This window comes from Castor canadensis, chromosome 10 (genome assembly GCF_047511655.1).
Source record: "Castor canadensis chromosome 10, mCasCan1.hap1v2, whole genome shotgun sequence".
NCBI lineage: Eukaryota > Metazoa > Chordata > Mammalia > Rodentia > Castoridae > Castor > Castor canadensis.
The window spans coordinates 68,693,603-68,715,260 of record NC_133395.1 but is presented as its reverse complement, the minus strand read 5'-3'; the positions used below and the strand labels follow the sequence as shown (position 1 = coordinate 68,715,260).

Sequence of the window (21,658 nt, the reverse complement as noted above, 5' to 3'; positions counted from 1 at the left end):
AGATACAAGTTTAAAATGTGAAATTATAGATTTTTACACAAATGAACAATCGTCAATGTACCACTCTGCCAACACATTTTTTTCTTATGAAACCAACAAACCCATCAAGACTAAGTGAACATTCTACAAAGGAATATGTTGGTCAAGTTGGGAAAAATATATTTCTTACATTTAAAGAAAACCAAAAATGCAATACTGTCATGGAAATGTTCAAAAAGACTTCATTGATTTTTGCAGAACTGTATAAATGATATGCAATATGGAAGTCATACAATATTCAAAACTGAGTCTTATTAGCTGTATAAGGGATTACAACAAAAATGATAAAAAGAAATCCAAATTTAATAATTCATCCATTCTACTGCTATACTGATATAATAAGATGATAAAAGATATTAAAATCAATTACATAATATAGCTAATATTTTATTATAGGTCAAAGTACACTGTATGATCATAAAGCCTTAATATATGAGATGTGAAGTTTATCAGAACAGAAAAAGCTTTATTGACAATAACATTTAACTGACAAAACATACAAGAGTTGCCAATAGTTAGAACTTTTAAAGTTAATTAAAGGGAAAAAAATCTCTTTTACAACATCATTGCTTATTTAACAGATGGAACACCAGAAATGACAACTTAGAGCCATATTCTAACATTGGGTTTCAGAAAAAAGAGTTAGCAGGTGTTTTAACAAGTCATTTCATTATTCATTAGCAACTTAATTGCCAAGAGTCTTGTAGAAAAAGACATCATCGATGACTGTTTCAAAGTAATACCTTGAAAGACAGATTACTCATAATCTATCAAATGTCAGAGTTTGAATAGTTTGTGCAAACCATGATTCACCAAGGGAGTTTTCTAAAAAGATTGGTCTTACATCATGAATCTTTATGAAAAAGAATCCAATTTGAAATATTTCAAAATTATGAGGCATTGCTTTCAAACGTATTTGAAAAGGCCCTTCTCTTTATTCAATTTCTAACTATCTTAATTTATATTTTATTGTATTAATATATGCATATTTCCAAATGTACAAACAATTTGAAAGACTAGGGCAATGAACACCCATCTACCTGGATCTAACAGTTATAAGTATTTTGCCATAACTGCCTCCTGTATGTATGCATATTTTATCTAAAACATTTCAAAGCAAAGTGCAGCTATCATACCACTTCACCATTAAGGCCTTAATCATTGGTCTCCTACATTTATATGGATATTCTCTTGCATGATCTTGCATTCTATTACATAAACACAATGTCAATTACTACACCTTTAAAACTGTCTTTCAGAATTTCCACATTCTGGGTTATTCTGATTGCTTCTTTACCCTGTGATTTATCTTATTCCTTGCTCACTTCCTTATAAACAGCAAATGAGTTCTATAGACTTAATTGGATTCATGTTAAACATTTTGGCAAGAATAGTCATGTGATTCTCAAACTTCATATAACTTCCCTTCAGAAGGTAGGAGCACTCAGGTGCTTCCCCACCACTAATGCTATCACATGGGTGAAGAGCCAGCAGCCCTATCTCTCCACTGAAAAGGTGCATTTACAGCAAAAATGAGGTCCATCTAACACTTAAGGAAAGGGAGTGAATCTCATTATAACAAACGGAAATTTCATGGCTTTATCAACAAATGTAATGCTTTTAAAAATAACCTTGCTAGGTTAGTCTGTTTATGGTGCTATAACAGAATAGTATTCAAATGGATGACTTATAAGCAAAAACATATTTATTTCTCACAGCTCTAGAGGCTAGGAAGTCCAAGAAGCCAGATGCCAGTGACTTACATCTGTGATCCTAGCTACTTGGGAGGCTGAGATTGGGAGAATTATGGTTTGGGGCCAGCACAGGCAAATAGTTCATGAGACCCTATCTCTGAAAATAACCTGAGAAAAATGGACTGGAGGTGTGGCTCAAACAGTGGAATGTCTGTTTTGCAAATGTGAAGCCCTGAGTTAAAACATCAGTCCTACTTAAAAAAAAAAAAAAGATGCTAATAGATTCCTTACTGGTGATGGCCTGTTCCCTAGTTCATAGATGCCTTTTTGCTGGGTGTTTAAAGGGCAGAAGTAGTGGAATCTCCCTGGAGTCTCTTATAACAGCACTAATGTAGAGCCTCTACCCTCATGACCTAGTCATCTTGGAAAGGCCCCACCTCCTAATACAATCACCTTGAGGGTTATGGTTTCTATTAAAATTTTGAATCTAGGAGCATATGAACATTCAGTCAGTCATACTTGTTTACTGAAGACTTTTTTATAGTTTTCAGTTTTTTTGAGATAATCTAACAAAAGGACAGATTAATAAATACTGACTCAAATACACTGCCCTCATTTGGATGCTATGTGATTAATCTTAAAGATCAGTTAACGTTTTACACTAACAGATTGGGTAGGTTTAAACAGATGTGAAATGTGGTTGCTAGCATTTTCAAGAAAAATTAATTGAACTTGAAAAGGACTTTGAGGACAAAGCATGATTTAATCAGTCTAATTAAAAAGATGGATCCAGCTAAGAGTTTTCTCTCATTTGCTGGAAAAGTAGCCACGTAAAAACAACATTTCCTATTACATTTGTGGTGGAGGATGGTTTCAACGTTTCTACTGCAAAATCATGAAAACCAATTGCAAACGTGGCAGGAAAATTTTAAACTAACTTTAATAGACTTAGTATGAAATACTAAAGCATTGACACAGGAAACATATCTCTCTGACTGATGAAAGATACTACTTTCAGAGATGGGATGCAGCTCAGTGGTGGGGTGCTTCCTACCATGTGGGAGGCCCTGGGTTTGATCCATAGCACTGAAAGAAAACATATTCCTTTCAAATATATTGGCATACATTTGCTTAAATTTAAAGTAATGTGGTAAAGTATATCTGCCATGACAATTATGTTTCGAAATTGTGTATTTATATTTGGTTTCATTTTTTTTTACTTAACTCTACTATTCAGAGCTCCCAGAGGTATAGCACACTCTTCCCACATTCTTGCCTGACTGTTTCTTTTTCCATTCCTTTCTTTACTTACTGTCACTTACCAGAAAATGGTTTTCCATGTATTTTCAAGTTCTAGAGGTTGGATATATAAATCAATAAGTTGTAAGATTTTTAAGATAGAAGAAATATTGCCTAAGATACTCTATTTTTGTTGTTTTGATTTTATTTGCTATTGTTGTTTCTAGACAGACTCTCACTATAGGCCAGGCTAGCCTCAAACTCATGATCCTCCTGCCTTTACCTCCTAAGTGCTGGGATTATGGATGCGTGCCACCATAGCCAGTCTAAGATACTCTTAACAATATCCTGAATCATAATTCAGAGAATTAACTTATCCTTCATTTTAAAATCTTTTCTTTGTCTATTTGTAGGTTGATGGCTTATATCACTGTAACAAAAGACAGTTCAACTAGAGAAAAGCATAACAAATTTATTGGTTATAAGTTTTATATAACATAGAAACCTTCAGAAATGAAGACTCAAAGACCAGGGAAAACTGTTTTCAAGGACAGTTCTACAGGTGTGTGACTGGAAGACAAAAGAGTGTGATTTAATGATTAAAAACTGGGGAGAGGTCAGGTAAGACTGCTTGTTCAGAGTCCTACTGGCCTCCAAGTATAGAACTGGGCTACACTGGAAAGAGAGTGTTATGATCTGCTTTCAGGGGAGGCAAGTCAGAGAATTCTTTTATGACCTGCTTCAGGGGATAAAGGCAAGAGGAGGTCAGAGAGTAACCTTTCTGCTTCTGTGACTTTGTCCATTTTCTTCAGCTTAAAATACTCAATATACTAAGCTGCTATATTCTGAAGTGTTGCAATCTGAACCCTAACACTAGGGTATCTGTACACATAAATATACCAGATTACATCTGAGTATATTTCAGATAATTGAATGGTTCTCAGCACTAGTTGCATATTAGAATTATACGTTTAAAAATATGCATACCTGGCCCATGCCAGAACAAATAAATCAAAATCCCAAGGGATGAGCCTAAACATAGTAAGAGGTCATTACAGTATGAAGATACTTCTCATTTTACAGGGGTTCTCATTTGACATCCTGAAAACCCAATTGTAACTTGAAAATATGAAAAGTCAAAAATGAATTCAATACATCTAACCTGCTGAACATCATAGCTTAGCTTAGTACATGCTCAAAATGCTTACATCAGGCCACAGTTTAGCAAAATAATCTAATATTTTATAACGAAGTGTTTTAACATCTCACACACACCCACACACAGATGGGCATTTTGTAGACATGATTGGGTGTGAAAACATAGAACATCATATCCAAAAAAAAAATGAAACAAAACCTCTGGCCACACAGGGCACTGCAGAGTTTCAGTTTTTGACACTCATGATCCCTTGACTGACTGGGAGTTGCAGCTCTGTCCCTCTACCCAGTATCATAAGAGGGGATTTTACTGCATAGCAAAATCTGGGAAAAGATCCAAATGCAAAACTGGAAGTGTGTTTTCTATTGCATATCATTTTGTGACACAATAAATTTGAAAACTCTTAAGTTAAACCATTAAGTTTGGGGTAGTCTGTTTATATTCAAATTTTAAGAAAGAGCTTGGAGATAATTTAGAGCAACATCATCACTGTTGACACACTGAAGCCCAGAGTTCTGCTCCTTGCCAGCTAGAACCAAAAGGTCCTCTGTTCATCCAGACATCTTTCTCTATCCTTACACATTCATATTTTCTAGAAAGGCATTTAATAAACACTCTTGATGACCTAAGCACAAAAGATAATAACACCTTTAGTCATAATACTAAAATCATAAAATAATCTGGATGTCCACATTATGGTTAATGGGTAAAATTATAATAAAATAACATTCAGAAATAAAATGGAATGAGCTATTATACAAAGTAATAAAGTAAGTTAATCTCAAAAAATAATGCAAAGTGGAAAAAGGCAGGTACAAAAGACCATTTGTTATATGATAACTACATTGACATGAAATGTGCACAAAGGGCAAAACTCTAGAAAGCAGATTAGTGTTTTCCTGGGGCTGGAAGTAGGAGCAGGATTGACTGAAAAGGGACAAAAAAGCAATTTTATAGGATGATGGAAATGTTCTAAAACTCTTCCTAATAATGGTTATGCACCTCTATAAATTTTCTAATTCTTTACAATTATGACATAGAAATTATACCCCCAAAATAGCAGTTTTGAACAAAACAACTAAGACTAAGAAAAAAGAAAGAAAATTTGTATAAATAAAATCAGAGATGAAAAAAGAGGCTCTACAACTGACAACACAGAGGTACAAAGAGATCTGAAATAGGACAAGAATGCCCACTTTCACTACTTTTATTCAACATAATACTGGAAGTCCTAACCAGAGCAACCAGGAAAGAGAAAGAAAGGGACACAAATTGGAAAAGAAGAAAGTCAAATTTCCACTGTTTGTAAATGACATGATCTTATATAATACCCCCAAACCCAAAACAATTAGAGCTAATAAATTCAGCAAAGTACAGGACACAACACATAAATCCGAATAGCATTGCTATGCACTAGTAATTAAATATGTGAAAAAGAAATCGAGAAAGCAATTCTATTTATGATAGCTATAAAAATAAAGTAAAAAACCTAAGAATAAATTTAATTCAAGAGGTGAACAGTCTCTACAATGAAGACTAGAAAATATTGATGAAATAAATTGGACAGGACACAAAAATGGAAATACATCCATGTTTGTGGGTTGGAAGAATCAATATTATTAAAATACTCATGCTATCCAAAATGATCTATAGGTTTAATGTAATCTGTATTAAAATACCAGTGACACTAAACAAGAAAAATTAATCCTACAATACATAAGGTGCCACAAAAACCCTGAATAGTTAAAGCCATCTTGAGCAAAAAGAACAAAGTAGGAAGCCTTATACTCCCTGACTTCAAAATATACTACAAAATTATAGTAATCAAAGAAGCACACATTGGTATAAAAGCAGACACAGAGATCAATGGATCAAAATAGGTAACATAGAAGTAAACCTATGCATCTACTGCCAACGAATATTCAACAAAGGTACTAAATACACACATTCGAGAAACGATAGTTTTTTCAACAAATGGTCCTGGAAAAACTGGATATCCACATGATAAAGAATTAAACTAGATCTCTGTCTGTCACCAGTTACAAAAATCAACTCAAGATGGATTAAAGACATAAATGTAAGACATGAAACTACTAAAAGAAAGCATATGGCAATTGTTTTGGGACATTGGAATGGGCAAGGATTTTCTGGAAAAGACCACAAAAGCACAGGAAACGAACAAAATTAAACAGGTGTGTTTGCACCTGCACACCCATGTTCATTGCAGCACTATTCACAATAGCCAAGTTACGGAAACGGCCAGGATGCCCCACTACTGACGAATGGATCAAGAAAACGTGGTATTTATACACAATGGAATTTTACTCAGCCATGAAGAAGAATGAAATCTTATCATTTGCAGGTAAATGGATGAAATTGGAGAACATAATTCTGAGTGAGGTTAGCTAGGCTCAGAAGACCAAAAATTGTATGTTCTCCCTCATATGCGATCTTTAGATCTAGGGCAAATACAGCAATGTGGTTGGACTTGGATCACAAGAGCACATACCAGAGATATAATAGGTAGAAAACCCAAAACATGAAAGCATTTGATGTTCCCACTCCAGAGGAACTAATACAGAAACCTTAAAGCAACAGAGGTCAACATGAGAAGGGGATCAGGAACCAGTGAACAGATCAGTCAGAGATGAATCAACTTGGGCTCTAACACATTTGTACATGGAAGCAATGCTAGGAATCTCTCTGTATAGCTATCCTTAACTCAACTAGCAAAAACGCTTTTGTCTTTCTTATTATACCTATGTCTTCTCTTCAACAAAATTAGAGATAAGGAAAGAACAAGTCTACCAGGAAGTGAGGCAGGAGGGAGGTAGAGGGTGAGGGCAAGGGGCAGGGGGGAGAAATGACCCCAACAATGTATGCACATGTGAATAAATGAATAATAATTTAAAAAGCGTGTTTGTATCATACTTTGCACGGCAAAGGAAACAAGAGTGACAAAATAACCTCCAAAATAAGAGAGCATATTTGCAAAGTAGATGTTCGAGAAAGTGTTAACGTTCAGAATCTGTAAGAACTAAAAAAACTCAATCATAGAAAACTAAGGATCTGATGAAAAATGAGCAAGACAGTTTTAAAAGGAAGACATACGAATGCTAACAGATATATGTAAAAAAGTTTGAACATTACACTTCATGAGGGAAATACAAATCAAAACCACAATTATCACCTCATTCCAGTTGGAATAGCTATTATCCAAAAGACAAAAGATAACATGTACAGTTGAAGATGTAGAGTAAAGGGAATCCTTGCCCACTATTATTGGAAATATAAATTTGTATAGACATTGTGGAAAACATTACAGAGGTTCCTCAAAAAATTGAAAATAGACCTGCCATATGATCCTGTGGGGTATATATACAAAGGAAATAAAATTGGTACGTTGAACAGACAGCTCTGGTGTTCATTGTAGCCACAATAGCCATGAAATGGAAACAGCCTAAATTTCTACTAACTGATGAATGGATAACAAAAATGTGGTATGTATGCATAATAGAATGCTGTCCAGCCATAAAAAAAGATGAAATCTGATTCATTTGTAACAACATAGATGGAATTGGAGGTCATTATGCTAAATGAAATAAGCCAGGCACAGAAAGACAAATACTTCATGATCTCAGTACTATTGGAGTCTGAAAAAGTTGAGCTTGTAAGTTGAGAGTACAATTGTGGGTACTGGTGGCTGGGAAGAGGAAGGAGAGGGACACATAGGGAAAGGTTAGCCAATGGGTTACAGTTACAGTTAGGAGAAAAACATTGTAAGGTTCTTTTGCACAGTGGGGTGACTATAGATAATGATAATGTACTATTTATTTCAAAAAAGCTAGAAGAGAGGATTTTGAAAGGATTTTGGTTGAATATAAAAATGTCTCCCAAAGTCTCATGTGATGCCATGAGTTTGGCTCCAGCGTGGGTAGCAGCTGATGGGCTTTGGGGAGGTGATTGTATCATGAGGACTCTAACCTCATCGTAGATTCATAATTCATCAATGGATTCATACCTCAATGGAATTATTAGGAGGTGGTGGAACTAGGAAGTAGCACCTAGTTAAAAGAAATGGGTCACTGGGGGCATGCCGTGGAAGGGGCTATCTTGTCTCCTGCCACTTCAGCAATGGAGCAACTGAACATGGACTCAAAACTCTGAAACAGTGAACCAAAATAAATCCTTTCTCCCTTAAACTGTGATGAAAAGACAAACACAATGATTTCACCATAAAGAAATGTTTTCGAAGATAGGTATGTAATCCCGATTTGAACATTTTATGATGTATACATGTATCAAAATGTCACGATACCCCATAAATAAAATGTGTATCAGTTAAATATATATATTTGCATAATACAGTACATTTAAACAAATCATTTATTGAACATAATTATAAGAATTTGTACTAGTATTTAAATAGTCCTGACCTCAGTGATATGCTAGTAAAAAAAAATTTTTTAACTAGTTAAATGAATGATATAAACCCTCTTAGTTTTGTTGTTGTTGTTTGTTTGTTCCTTATTTGTCACCTGGTGGCTTACAAATTAAACTGACAAAAGAAAGAATAGCAATAGAAGACAGAACTCAATTACAGCAGCTGCATGTACACAGGAGTGCTCAGATTAGTAACTCAAAGGGGTAGTTAGAACTGGGGAAATAAAAGGGCAAGAAAAGTTTCTTATAGGATGAGTGATAGGTTTCATTAGGAAAGACAAATGGGTGTTTAGGACAATAAATGGGAGATAAAGAAGTTTGTGGTGTTTTTTAATGTAGATGGTCTTTCTGTCTTCCAAATTCATAGTCATGAAACTCCCCTGGAGAATACACAGTGGATTTATCATTGGTCCACACAGTAGAAGACCCTCCAAAGAGGGAATTTCTGGCACTTCTCTTTTCTCAGATATTTCTGCTTTAGTCAGATAAAAGAAGCTCCAAGAACATTTTTTCACATCAGTTGAATCTCAAATGCCTTCAGCTTAAAATAATCTTAGCACCAATCCTGTGGATCCATAATGGCCTCCACAAGAATATTTAGCACAAAATTTACTGAAAGTGATGAAATACATGATTTTCTGTATTGTAACTTCCACACACCTGTATCTCAATGTGACTTGTTATTTCTTGCAAAACCACTATCCATTTTTGTAATCATTTCATCAGTAATAGTGTCACATGATTCAACTCCAAGTAAATACTTGATTCCTGTGCAATTCAACTCAAGAGAGTCACTTATACCATTGACAAATATATAGCGAGAGCATAGACTGGCCTCAGATTTGTAATCCTCCTCCCTCAGCTTCCTGAAAGTCTTGGACTACAGGCACGTGCCACCACAGCTACCTGCGAGTATACTTTTGACATGACTGTTGGTTGATATTTTTATGTACATTAAGGAGCGTGAAAAGCCTGTTTCCATGATATAAACAACTTCTTTAATTGAATGATAGTTTTTAAATATTGAAAGCATAGTTCCTGTGTTAGTCAGGTTTCCTGTAACAAAATACCTAAGATAAGCAACTTAATGAAAGAAAGGTTTATTTTGGTTTTGGAAATTTCAGTCCATGGTAGGTTGGCCCCATTGCTTTGGGCCCATGGCAGCACAGTACATCATGGAGCACATGGTAGAGAAGGGTGCTCACCCTCCTCACTTCATGGCAGACAAGAAGCAAAAAAGCAGGGGGGTGGGGAAGTGGGGGGGGGGAAGTGGCCAAGACAAAACAACCAACAATTCAGCAGCAACTGAGAGAAATGATATCGTTATTGAACATTCTGGTTTTTTATGCTTGTTATTTGATGTGCCTTTTTACACATTTACAATATATTTCGTGGAAATGCTACTTCAGACTTACCTTAGCATATTAAAAAAATCAAGCTGTGCGTGGTAGTGCACACCTGCAATCCAAGCACTCAGGAGGCAAGTGCAGGCTCCAGGTCAGCCCGGGCTACACAGCTCGAAGCCAGCTTGGGATACAAAGCGAGACCTTACTGAAAAAAATAAATAAATAAATGAGGTTCCAGGAGGAAAAAGCAAATTTATCAAAAGTGAAACCATTTATTCCTCAATACGGGCACAACTTGGCTGGCCACAGTTCTGGCTCACTCCTCAACTCCATTATTTTCAAGCTGACCACATTTGTCTTCAAGGATTTTAAACTATGGGTGCTAAGTTTATGACAACCTCACATTTCCCATTTCAGGCAGCTGGGAACAAAATATTATTGTAAGTAGTATCCTAACGCGGCAAGTCATACGACCGCTCGGGAACAATCTTAATCTACACCGTGGGATTCCAGTGGGAGAGTCCTTTGAGACGTTCTAGTTTGAGTAGGTTGGGGCAAAAAAGCGTCCGCTCGCCAAAGTTGACAAGCCTTCCCAGCAGCGCAATCACCTGCTAGCCTGCGCGGGCTCTCCCGCGGCGGACGGCAGGGGCGGGGCCGCACATGCGCAGTCCCCTCTCCGCGCGCGCTAGCCCCGCCCCACAGAGTCGCGGAGTTCCGAGACGCTCGACGCGCGGACTGCGGCCGCGCAGGCGCAGTCGGAACGCCTCCGTGGGATAGGCTCCTTCTCCCTTAGTGTGTCCCCGGGCTCCTTGGTTTGCCGAGTACGGTTACGCTCCGCAGGTGCTGAACGTCTGGGGTCGTGGACCCCATCTAGGTGCCAGCGTCACGGAGGTACAGGGTGTGGCGGAGGGCTCGGGGCCGGGCCTTGCTGCAGCCGCCGCCCTGGCCCCAGCCCCAGTGGCGGCGCCGACCTCGCAGTTCACCCTGCTGGTGATGCACCCGTGCGGAGGGCAGGACGAGGCGGCGGCCGCGGGCAGCGTCGGGCCGTGCAAGCCCGTCGGGTACCCGTGCGACATGGCTGGGGATGCCGAGGAGGAGGCGGGGGAGGACGAAGCGGACCAGCTGGACACTTCGGACCCCCCCGGAGGAGGCGAGAGCACCGCCAGTTTGGAGGACCTGGAGGACGAAGACACTCACTCTGGGGGCGAGGGCGGCAGCGGCGGGGCCCGGAGGCGGGGCAGCGAAGGGGGCAGCGTGAGCAAGATCTGCACCTACGAGGGCTGCAGCGAGACCACCAGCCAGGTGGCCAAACAGCGCAAGCCGTGGATGTGCAAGAAACACCGCAACAAGATGTACAAGGACAAGTACAAAAAGAAGAAGAGCGACCAGGCCCTCAATTGTGGAGGGCCCACCTCTTCTGGCAGCGCGGGAAGCGTCAAGCTGGAGGTGGTACTGCAATTTGTTGGGGTTCTGGGAGGGGGAGGTTGGCGAAACACCTTTGCAAACCTCATGTCGGGGCCTGCTCACCTATTTTCAAAGGGGCCAGGTTGTCCGGGTGGGCTAGTGGCAGAGTTAGGAGGACGTGCTTGTCCACCCTCAGAAAAGTTTATAGGAACATGCATAAAGCCTTAATTCTGCTGTACCTGAGTGACAGGCAAGTGAATGAGTTTCTTGGAGATCTGGGATATATATGGGCTGGAAGGACAGGTAATAAATGATGGCTCAGTTGTCTCATCATTAATGGAGCAGGCAAAGAGACTTCCAGCCTAGATGGAATTGCTGCTATGGAGAAGGTAGTCTCTTCCCGCTGCAGTACACTGTGCTCAGCACCTGTTCTCAATGTCCCTGTTCGTAGTACCACTGAGCTTAAGTACCATACCTATTCTTACAACACTGTTCTCAGTACTTATGAGCTCGCAGTCCTGTTCTTAGTTAGTACCTTATTTTCACTGGACCCGTTTGGTACCCTACCCTCACTACTCCCTTTCTTGGTACCCTTAGAGAAAAAGATTATTGACCATGTGTGTAAGTCTCAGGATGACTTTTAGAGTGCTTCAGTTGAACTGTGTTGAATGTTTAAGCCAGTGCTCTGAAGTTGGAATTTTGGCTGCAGATCCCAGTTCCAGTGTTTGCTAGGTGTGTGGCCTTAAACATGTTTTTAACTTCTCATAAATTTAAGCTTCCTCATCTTTTGGCATTAAAATAATGCCCAGTTCTTGTGTTGCTGTGTGTGAGAAATTCCATATTAAGTGTGTACAGGTGATCATATAGTAAAAGTCAATAAACCTTAGCCATTATTACTGTCATCAGTAGTAGTATACTTCAAGATTGATACAGATAAGTGGGTATTTCTTCCTATGTGTTTTCCTCATTTTAATAAAAGGCATACTCTCTCAGTGCAGAGGAAAATTGAATTTTGTTAATGGTCCAGAAAATAGTGTTTAAAAGTGAAAGCTGTCCTAAGGTGTATTCTAAATGTCCTTAAGTGTCATAGTTTTAGGCTGAGCTTGAAAGTTGCACCATTACTCAAATTTTAGACATTATGCTTATTTAGAAATGTAGTATCCTAAATGTCTCTGAAATCTGCAGTCACCAACATACAGTCTTAATTTACATTGGTTAGGGTACTGAGTTTCCTCCCTTTCCCTTTTATCTAATTCAGTTTTAATCTGTTTGGCTTTGGACCATAACCTGAAATGTTGAAAGCCTGAAATATCAAAATCCCAAAAGTAATAATTCTGGAATAAAAATAGTTTTTAACCATTTTTTATGGGGCTCAAGTGGTAGTGCACCTGCTTAGCAAAGCACTGAGTCAAAATCAGTACTGCCAAAAAAAAAAAATATTTTAGCTGGGTACAGTGGCTCCAGCCTGTAATCCTAACTACTTGGAAGGCTGAGATAGGAAGGATATGGGCAAAAATTTCAGGAGACCGTATCTCAACCAATGGCTTGGCATAGTGCTGTGTGCTTGTCATTACGGCTGTGTGGGGAAGCACAAATAGGCCAGCCTGGGCATAAATCAAGGCCATATCTCCAAAATAAGCAGAGCAAAAACGGCTGGCAGTGGTTCAAGTAGTAGAGTGCCTGCCTAGCAAGCAAGTGCAAGGGCCTGAGTTCAACCCCCAGTACTGTCCAAGAAAAAAAAAATTGAAAGTGTTTTGTAAGGCATTTATATTTTTAAGAGGAGTTTTGATAAACATGTAAAAACACAACAGAACACTTCACAGGTCATTTTATACAATAGACAATAAATAATAACATACATATTTTGCAATATACAAGTATTCTAACAGCAGCTGCACAAGTATAACTGTTAAGAGTTGTGAGTTATGCTTTGATAAAGTAGGCCAAAAAGCAAAATATATAAACACATGTAACTGTGGTTGACTGTTGAATGCACCCAGCTTTATAACTATGATCATCTGAAATAGTGACCACAACCTAAGTCTTTAGGTGAGTTCAATCAAAGACCAAGCTGCATGGTAGAATGCTTGCCTAGTATGCACAAGGCCCTTGGTTCAATCCCCAGAATGGAAAAAAAAAAAAAAAAAAAAGTCTGGGGATGTAGCTGTACCAGTAGTAGAGTGTTTGCATAGCACAGGAAGCCCTGGGTTCAATCCCCAGCACTGTAAAAGAAAAGAAAACCTGAGATGTGTCAACATCACATACACAGTCACCCAAAGGGCCAGGATCTCAATAAATTTTATCTTTCACAAATGCATATTACCAAAAGGACATCTCTTCATTTATTAAAGAAGTTTCAATATTTTTATGTACACACACACACAACACTTATACAAATGCAATTTTATGGTAATGCACTTTCATGGAATCAAATTTGCAAAAAAAAAAAACCCTTATGAAACAATTAGAATTCTCTAAAAGTCTTTCCACAGTTTATGCCTCCAGTATTGAAAATGATGCAGAGGTGAACTATATAGCAGAGTAAATTATAAAATGTAATGCTGAATATTTAAAAACAGTGGAAAACAAAAAAATAATATCTGGCACACAAAAGTGCATTACAGTTATAGATTGTGGGCAGTGGCACAGAGATAATTCATCAGAGTTGGTTGACTTTCACAATCATATTTTGTAACTTTTTTTTTTGATGGTACTGAGGTTTGAACACATGGCCTCATGCTTACTAGGCAGGTACTCTACACGATCATTTATTTTGAAGTCTTGCATTACACTGAATGGCTGCTTTTTCCTTCTTTCAGGGCATACCTCTCTCCAGAATAGATTCACATCCATTTCCTGTGTGGCATTGCTCTTTTAAATTATGGTATTTTGGGATGTCAGTGTTCAGGATTTTAGTTTTGGGGATTTTGATTTGGGAGTTTTAGACTTAAAAATTTTAGACTTTAAGGATTTTGATCTCTTGGGATTTCAGCATTTCAGGATTGTCTCTTGGAATTATGCTCAGCACCTTTCTGTTTAGAGGATTCCACTGACAACCTGATGAAACCTAATGAAGACTTTTCCCAGAAAAGTGCATATAGACATTTAATTTTAACTGTACATACAAATTCATAGGGTTTAGGATCCCTGTGGAACTTTAAAACCCCTCTCAATCCATATCCTTATAAAATGATAGTAGTTTGCCCAGTCTTGAATTTCAAGGATAAATGGAAATAAATATCTTACTTAATACAGAATAAAAGTGAAAGTAATCAGCTTTGTCCCTTACATGTTTCATAGGTACTCATTCACTTTGACATTCTTTACAGAGAGAGAAGGGGATACTTATTTTCCTGAAAGAAATATTTTATCCATGACTACTTTGTATTTTGAACTACTAGAATTTACATCTAGAGTTTGAGGGAAACATATAAAGGACAATTAGATGCCAAGTTAGTGTATTCTTCTCCATATCCCAAATAGAACCCTAATAATTTCCATAGTTTAGAATAATTTGCATTTTTTAGGGAAGCAAATTGATTGCAATAAGCAACAAATAATAGTTTACCATACCATTTGGTTTTTTTTACTGTGGGATACGTTCCCAGTTTTGAGGAGGTTATGAAGAACTAACTGTAAGTCCTTTTTTTGACCGGGGGTGGGGGGGGCAGCACTGGGGTTTGAACTCAAGGCCTCACATGTGCTAGGCAGGCAGTCTTACACTTGAGCCACTCCACCAGTCCTTTTTTGTGGTGGGTTTTTTTCAAGATAGGGTCTTGTGAGCTATTTGGCCGGGACTGGCTTTGAACCACAATTCTCCTGATTTCTGCCTCCTGTGCTAAGCCATGGGCACCCAGCAGGATCTGTAAGTTTTAATCTTTGTTGAACTGAGTGTGAAATGTCATCAATGAAAGCTGCCATATAGTACTACTGTAGTAATTTAAGGTGAAATAAATCATGGTAGACTGAGATATTCTGGAAGAACTTTGCAGAGAAAATATAATTCAGTATAAGCTAAGAAGCAGAGCTAAGTTTCTTATCTGCCAACCACTGGTACTGTGCTATAAATGGAGTCTCACAGCTGTTCAGCAATGTGTTTTAAATAGGTGGAAACTGAGGTACAGAATGAGCAAGTAACTTGGCCTAGGTCATAGAGCCAGCAAGTACTTAAACACAAACAGTGTGATCTGGAGCTTCACTTTTATTCCCACACTGCACTGCTTCCCTAGAATTGCAGTGGATAAAGGAAAGAGAAGCGTGTTTTAGTAAAGAAAGGGAAGTAGAAGATTGAACACTTTAGGAAGAGAACAGGTATACCATCCTAGCTGAAGTGTAATATTTGTGTGGAAAATTCGTGAAAGATAAATTTGAAAAGATAGATTAAAGCCAGTTTTTATATGCTATTGAATGCCAGGCTATGGAATTTGGGTTTGCCCGGAACTGGCTTTGAATCACAATTCTAATTTCTGCCTCCCGAGTAGCTGAAGACTACTAAGGGATGCTACTCTGATGGCATGGATTATTAAGGTTGAAGGTTTAGTAATTTGGAGGTAATTCATAGAACTGATAGGCGGTGGTGGTATGGAGGTCTTCTGCTATAGTGTGAGCTGCAAGATTAAAAATTATTCACAAATGAAATAGCTGCAAACACAGCAAGCAGTATTCACAATAGCCGAGTTATGGAATCAGCCTAGATGCCCATCAGTGGATGAATGAATAAAGAAAATGTGGCATGTATATATACATAATAGAGTATTATTTAGACAAAAGAAGAACAATACCATGTCATTAGTAGGTAAATGAATGGAACTAGAGTAGAGAACATCATGTTATGTGAATAAGCCACACATAAAAAAGACAAGTATTGCCTGTTTTCTCTCAGGTAGGATCAAGGGGAAAAAAAGACATCAAAGTAGAAGGATGACTATTAGAGAAGAGGAAGGGAACAGGGTGGGTAAGAGAAGGTAATGAACATAATCACAGAATGTTACATGCATGTATGAAAATGTCACAATGGAGTCAATTTATTTGTACATTTAATGCATGCTAATGAAAAATTGAGTTATGTCAGCTCGATATTTCTTATACAAAGATTAAATAAGGAGTTAAGTGTATATAACGAGTCCATGTATCAAAGAACTGATAAATAAAACGAATTCACTTTGTATAGATAGGGATCATTATAATTAAATATCTAAAAGACTACCATTTGGAAGAAACAGTAAGTTTATTTTGCTTAGTTTTGAAGTAACTAGGACTCTTACGTGAAAATCACAGTGATTGTAGAATTAAGTGGTTTTACCTCAGTAAAAACCACCTAAGTGCAACAGCTATTGAACAAATACAGAGTGCTTTAAAAGTTGGTAAGCTTCTTAGGACAAAAAGTGTTGAAATTTTTTTAAAAAAGGAATTCAAACGTTTTTAGAAGTTTGGGCCACATGACTGAAGGTTATTTCCACTACACACTGCTGTGGTTTTGTGGTATCAGCTTTCTGAAGCTATACAGTGCTTTGTCTGGAGCTCTGGTGATGGAGGGTGCTCCACAATCAACTCAGCTCTAGCATTCCGTTTGTTATGCACATAAAGGAAAAAAATCCCATAAATAAAGTTAACTCTGGGGAGAGAGGGAGGAAGAAGTTATTCTTGTTTTCTGTGGGTATTAGAATCCTCTTTTTGCTGTTTTTACATCTTGAGGCCTAAAACATTTAGAGATGAGGCATTTTTATGACAGCAGTTTGCTAAACTTCTCATAATAAAAGTGGTAAAAGGATATTTTAATAAACAACCCAAGGGCCAATATAGAAAAGTCCAAGAGAAAAATCAGCTTAGATAATATGCAAAATAAAGAGCACTGGAACTAAATTCATATAAGGCATGGCTTCGTGGTAAGACAGTTTATAGTTTTTTTATTTGTTTAGTAAGAATTAGGGGGAGGTCTAGTGTATAATACAATAATGTAAGTGTGGTAGTGTGCACACTTAGCATATACAAGACCCTGGATTCAATCCCTAGCACCCCCCACCCCTGAAATTTTTGTTTTGGATGTGGTCGTTTCGTACTCTGGGTTTATGAGAGGCGCAGTGTTTCAGTTAACTAGAACAGTATTATGTTATGCCAGGAAAAGTGTTAAATGTTTAAGATTCTGTCAGGTAAGTGGGAAAACACATTTGGTAATAAATGCTTATTTTGTTTGTGTTTTGATGTCTCAGGATAATATTATTTTAAAACCTACTTGTTTTGTCTATACTAGTGACTTCATACCAGTGCTTTCTAGCCTTTTACAGCTAGTTTTAGCATTTTTCCCCTTAAGACTTCTAAATTCTGAGAACTTTATCATTTGCCCTAATTGATATTTTACTCCCTTTTCCCTTTGGTTATGAGTTGAACAAAAATTTATTCTGTGTCTCACTAGCAGTATATAGATTACCTCAGAATTCATGTATTTCATTCAATGGTAGGCAGACACTGTGTTTTGGCCTAGATAGTTCTATATGAAGAGACTGTTCACTTCCACTTGATGTATTTTGTAAAATTAAAAATAGCTCACAAATAACTCTTTACACACACACACACACACACACACACACACCCCTACTTTGCTACACTATATTTGTGACCCTTCAATAAACTGAAGAACCTAAGTTGGAAATCTAAGTGAAGTCTAAAACTCACTGCTAGCACCAGGCCCATGGCTTTCCCAAAGTTTCACAGGAACTGGGCAAAAGGGAGATAAGCGAATATCAGTTCACTGCTTTATCATAGTGTTAACTGTTAATCTCATTTGTGTTTTTATCGTTTATCCCAGGAAAGTACAGATAACATACTCTCCATTGTCAAACAAAGAACAGGATCTTTTGGGGACCGCCCTACAAGACCTACTCTTTTAGAACAAGTGTTAAATCAGAAAAGACTGGTATGTGATGGCTTATACATATAAATCTCTTAATAAAAATGATTTGTTATAAATGGGACTGTTTAGATTTTTGAGTTAGACTTTGTTAACTGGCCATCAGAATTGAATTGTGCCTCTTCACCTGTACACACGCAATCTCATAACTGCTGTCCTAGGACTGTGTGAGCACTAACACCTTTAATCGTATTTCTCTACTGATGAAACTCTGGATAGCTGAGCAAGATGGGGTTTTCCTGTAGAATCTCCTTAATACTGAGTTGTAAGATTGATGGAATAATGCTTTGATGGCATTGCGGTATGAGTAAACCAGTATTTAATAAGGATTTCTATTATAAATTTGACAGAAGTCAGTCAGGGAAAGAGAGATTGTTCACTAAAAACTGGAATAATTTGATAGTAATTTGATACTTACTCAGCATTACAATAAATTCCAGATAGAGTCTTAAAATTTTATAGAGTTAGAACTTTATCTCAAGTGTTCTAGAATGAGCTGGAGGCATGACTCACGAGCTAGAGCACTTGAGCAAGCACAAAGCACAAGGCTCTGAGTTCAGTTGCTAGTACCACCAAGAAAAGAAAAAAACCCTCTGGAATGAGATTTCATAATTTAACAGATAGTAAACATAGAGTTACAAAAATACTATTTATTCTATTACATAAAAATTTCTTTAGCCAAAAAATGTGAAAATCAAAATGCAAAGAGTAATTTATAACAAATATAAAAAACTATGGTTAATATGGTTGATATTTTTATTATAAAAATATTCATATAATTTGATAAGGAAAAAACTTACATTGCAAAAGATATAAATGGTATAAAAGCAGAAGTACTGCCATTTAATTACTAGAAAAGTATTCAATATTAGTAAAGATGTCACAGGAAACAGAATTACTTGACTGACACACACAGATGTTGAAGATTGCATGAAATAGGCACTCCCATTCTGTTGATGGCATCCTGTGTTATTACAGAACTTTTAGAACATAGTTGGTGGTGTGTATCAGGGGCTTTTAAAATGGTCAGCCTTCTCTCAGAAATCAAACCAGAAGAAAATAAATCCTAAAATCAGACATTATTTGCAGGTGTTAGTATTTTGATGTATGGCATCCAATTTTATTATTAGTTAGCCATTTGACTCCAGGGTGGTGCATCGCCTACAAAGGTGAATTCAATTCAGGCATGTTTTGTTTTGTAAGCATATTATATCTTGTGTAGGGCACATCAGAGTAATTCCATCACATGAATACAATCGAATCACAAAGAATAGTGCTATTAATATTTTTTCCTTTTTTCTCTTTAAGTCATTACTACGAAGTCCTGAAGTAGTGCAATTTTTACAGAAACAGCAGCAACTACTAAATCAGCAAGTTTTGGAGCAAAGACAGCAGCAATTTCCAGGAGCATCAGTGTGAGGGAATTTATCAAGAACCTCTGTGTGCTTTTTGTCTTACTGTAATACGTGAACATATTTTTATACTAAAGATAAATGAGTAAAATATGCTACTTGAACATAAACACTTTCTGTAAATGTATATATGCATTTGAGGATAAAGAAGTATTGTATTTTTTTGCATCTAATCCTTTCGGATCACTATGAGTTTGAAAAAATCCTAAAATAACATTTAATTACACCTTTTTTTTTTAAATATTTCTCTTTGGTCATTGTTACTGAAGATAATGAGTTACTTTCTGTGGAAGTCATGAAGTTCATAGATCTTGAATCATCTAGATCTGTATTCTCATCATCAGGCAGTTAGACGTGTATTGGAGTTGTCATAGCTTGAAAACTGCTCAGTCTTAGTGGGCGGGCCAGGAATACTAAATGTTCTACAGTTTCTGAAATAATCCCACACATCTGAAAATTATCTCCTTCTCTTAAGAAACACTGATAACTACTTGTCTTGATAACGAGTACCTGGAATTGGGCTCTCATAATAACCTCTTCTTGCAGTTAAAGTTGGAGCTGTCAAAGAGGTAAGCATATTGTATACCTGTAAGGAAAGCGATAATTGATCATTGCTCCTCTGTGAAATCAGAGCTAGGCTGGTAAAACCTAAGAGAGATTAAGTACAGCAAAATTCTCCTAAAGTTGGCTTCTGAGTTTCAGGTTACCACAGTAGTGTTGCTCTCATTTAGACCAGACCGTCTTGTGAGTTGAATTTGTAAACAGTGTAGAAATACCTCAACTCACCAATGCCAAGACAAAAAAAAAAAGTTACATATTCACTTTTCACTAAAGACAATAGAAAAAGAGATCCTTTTCAAAAAAGAGATCCTGAAAATAAGAGTAACACTTCAGCATTTTGTTAGTGCTGTTCAAAATTTGCTATTTCAAGATTGTGTTATTTCTGAGTACTGTTAAAAGAATATGGGTAATCTGGATACTTTTTTTCTTGCATTTTTCTCCTCGGAAAACTTTAAAAAGGCACATTTGCCAATAAGAGTAACAGATGTCAAGAACGCATAGCCAGTATTAGGATAATAAATGTTTGTGTCTCAAACTGTATAAAATTTTGTTAGTTTCTTGGTTTTTAAGCTCTGAAATATATATCATGTTAAACTTAGTCATAACTGCTTTAAGAAGTACTTATGGTGAAAAAGAATTTTTTTTTTACTTTTTAATGTGTGTTTTATACTTTCATATCTACAAAAACACTTTTGCCAAAATTATTCATTAAAGTCCAGTTGCTAACCTTTTGAGTTATCTAATTTATTTACTCTATTTTCTTTAATTGCTTCATACAGGATGCAAAAGAATTCACTTACTATTGCTTATTATACTTACAGCATTGGGGTTTTATTGAGTTTCTGGAGCTTAAGTTAACTTTTATGGCAAAAAAAATCAATTCATGCATCTTCAGATAGAGGAATAGGAAAGGAGTGAAATAGGCAGTGAGAGCTGGATGAAAAGAATTGAATTCATGTGGTTATGAGAACTTTGAGATGATCAGTAGCCATTAAACCCTAAAGTAGACAGTTGAGAAGCTTCAAATCTTTAGGATATTTTTTTAGAATACAGTAGCTATCCATTCACGAATCTGGCTAGGAATAGGACAGTTTTCAATCCAATTTAATTACTGCTTTCACAATAGAATTTTTCCCTTTAAAATTATCAAATCAATACAATTTATACCTATTCAAGATCAATTTATTGCAGTTTGTCTCCAGTTTTTTTTTGCCTTTCTGTGTACTTACGACCTTTGCCATGTGACTTTGCAGTTTCTGCCACCAAAAGGTAGTATTTGCCAACTGTGGTAACTAGACTGTAAATGTGAATAAGCAAATGACAAAGGGTCATAACATAATCCTTCTAAAAATTTTATATAAATATGTAATTGTATCTGCGTATGTGCTTGAATATAGAAGTTGCTTCCATAAAGGAAAATTGAGGCACTGCACTGGTGGTTTGGGATAGTAGAA

General features: G+C 36.9%; 1 protein-coding gene across 1 annotated transcript; it reads left to right on the top strand.

The window, feature by feature from the left end:
* Nucleotides 1–9,731: 9,731 nt before the first annotated feature.
* Rfxap (regulatory factor X associated protein) lies at nt 9,732–21,413 on the top strand. Its single transcript, XM_074042854.1, has 4 exons — nt 9,732–9,761; nt 10,698–11,366; nt 18,130–18,237; nt 19,540–21,413. The coding sequence occupies exons 1-4, from the start codon at nt 9,732–9,734 to the stop codon at nt 19,648–19,650; spliced, it is 918 nt and encodes a 305-aa protein (XP_073898955.1). The 3' UTR covers nt 19,651–21,413.
* The last annotated feature ends 245 nt before the right edge of the window (nt 21,414–21,658 follow it).

What these genes read in the sequence shown, in the direction of transcription:
- Rfxap (XM_074042854.1), top strand. Translation starts at nt 9,732, where the DNA reads ATGGCAGCACAGTACATCATGGAGCACATG. An exon ending in AGTACATCATGGAGCACATG is followed by an intron (nt 9,762 to 10,697) that starts GTAGAGAAGGGT and finishes TCCGTGGGATAG; the next exon opens with GCTCCTTCTCCCTTAGTGTG. An exon ending in TGTTAAATCAGAAAAGACTG is followed by an intron (nt 18,238 to 19,539) that starts GTATGTGATGGC and finishes TTTCTCTTTAAG; the next exon opens with TCATTACTACGAAGTCCTGA.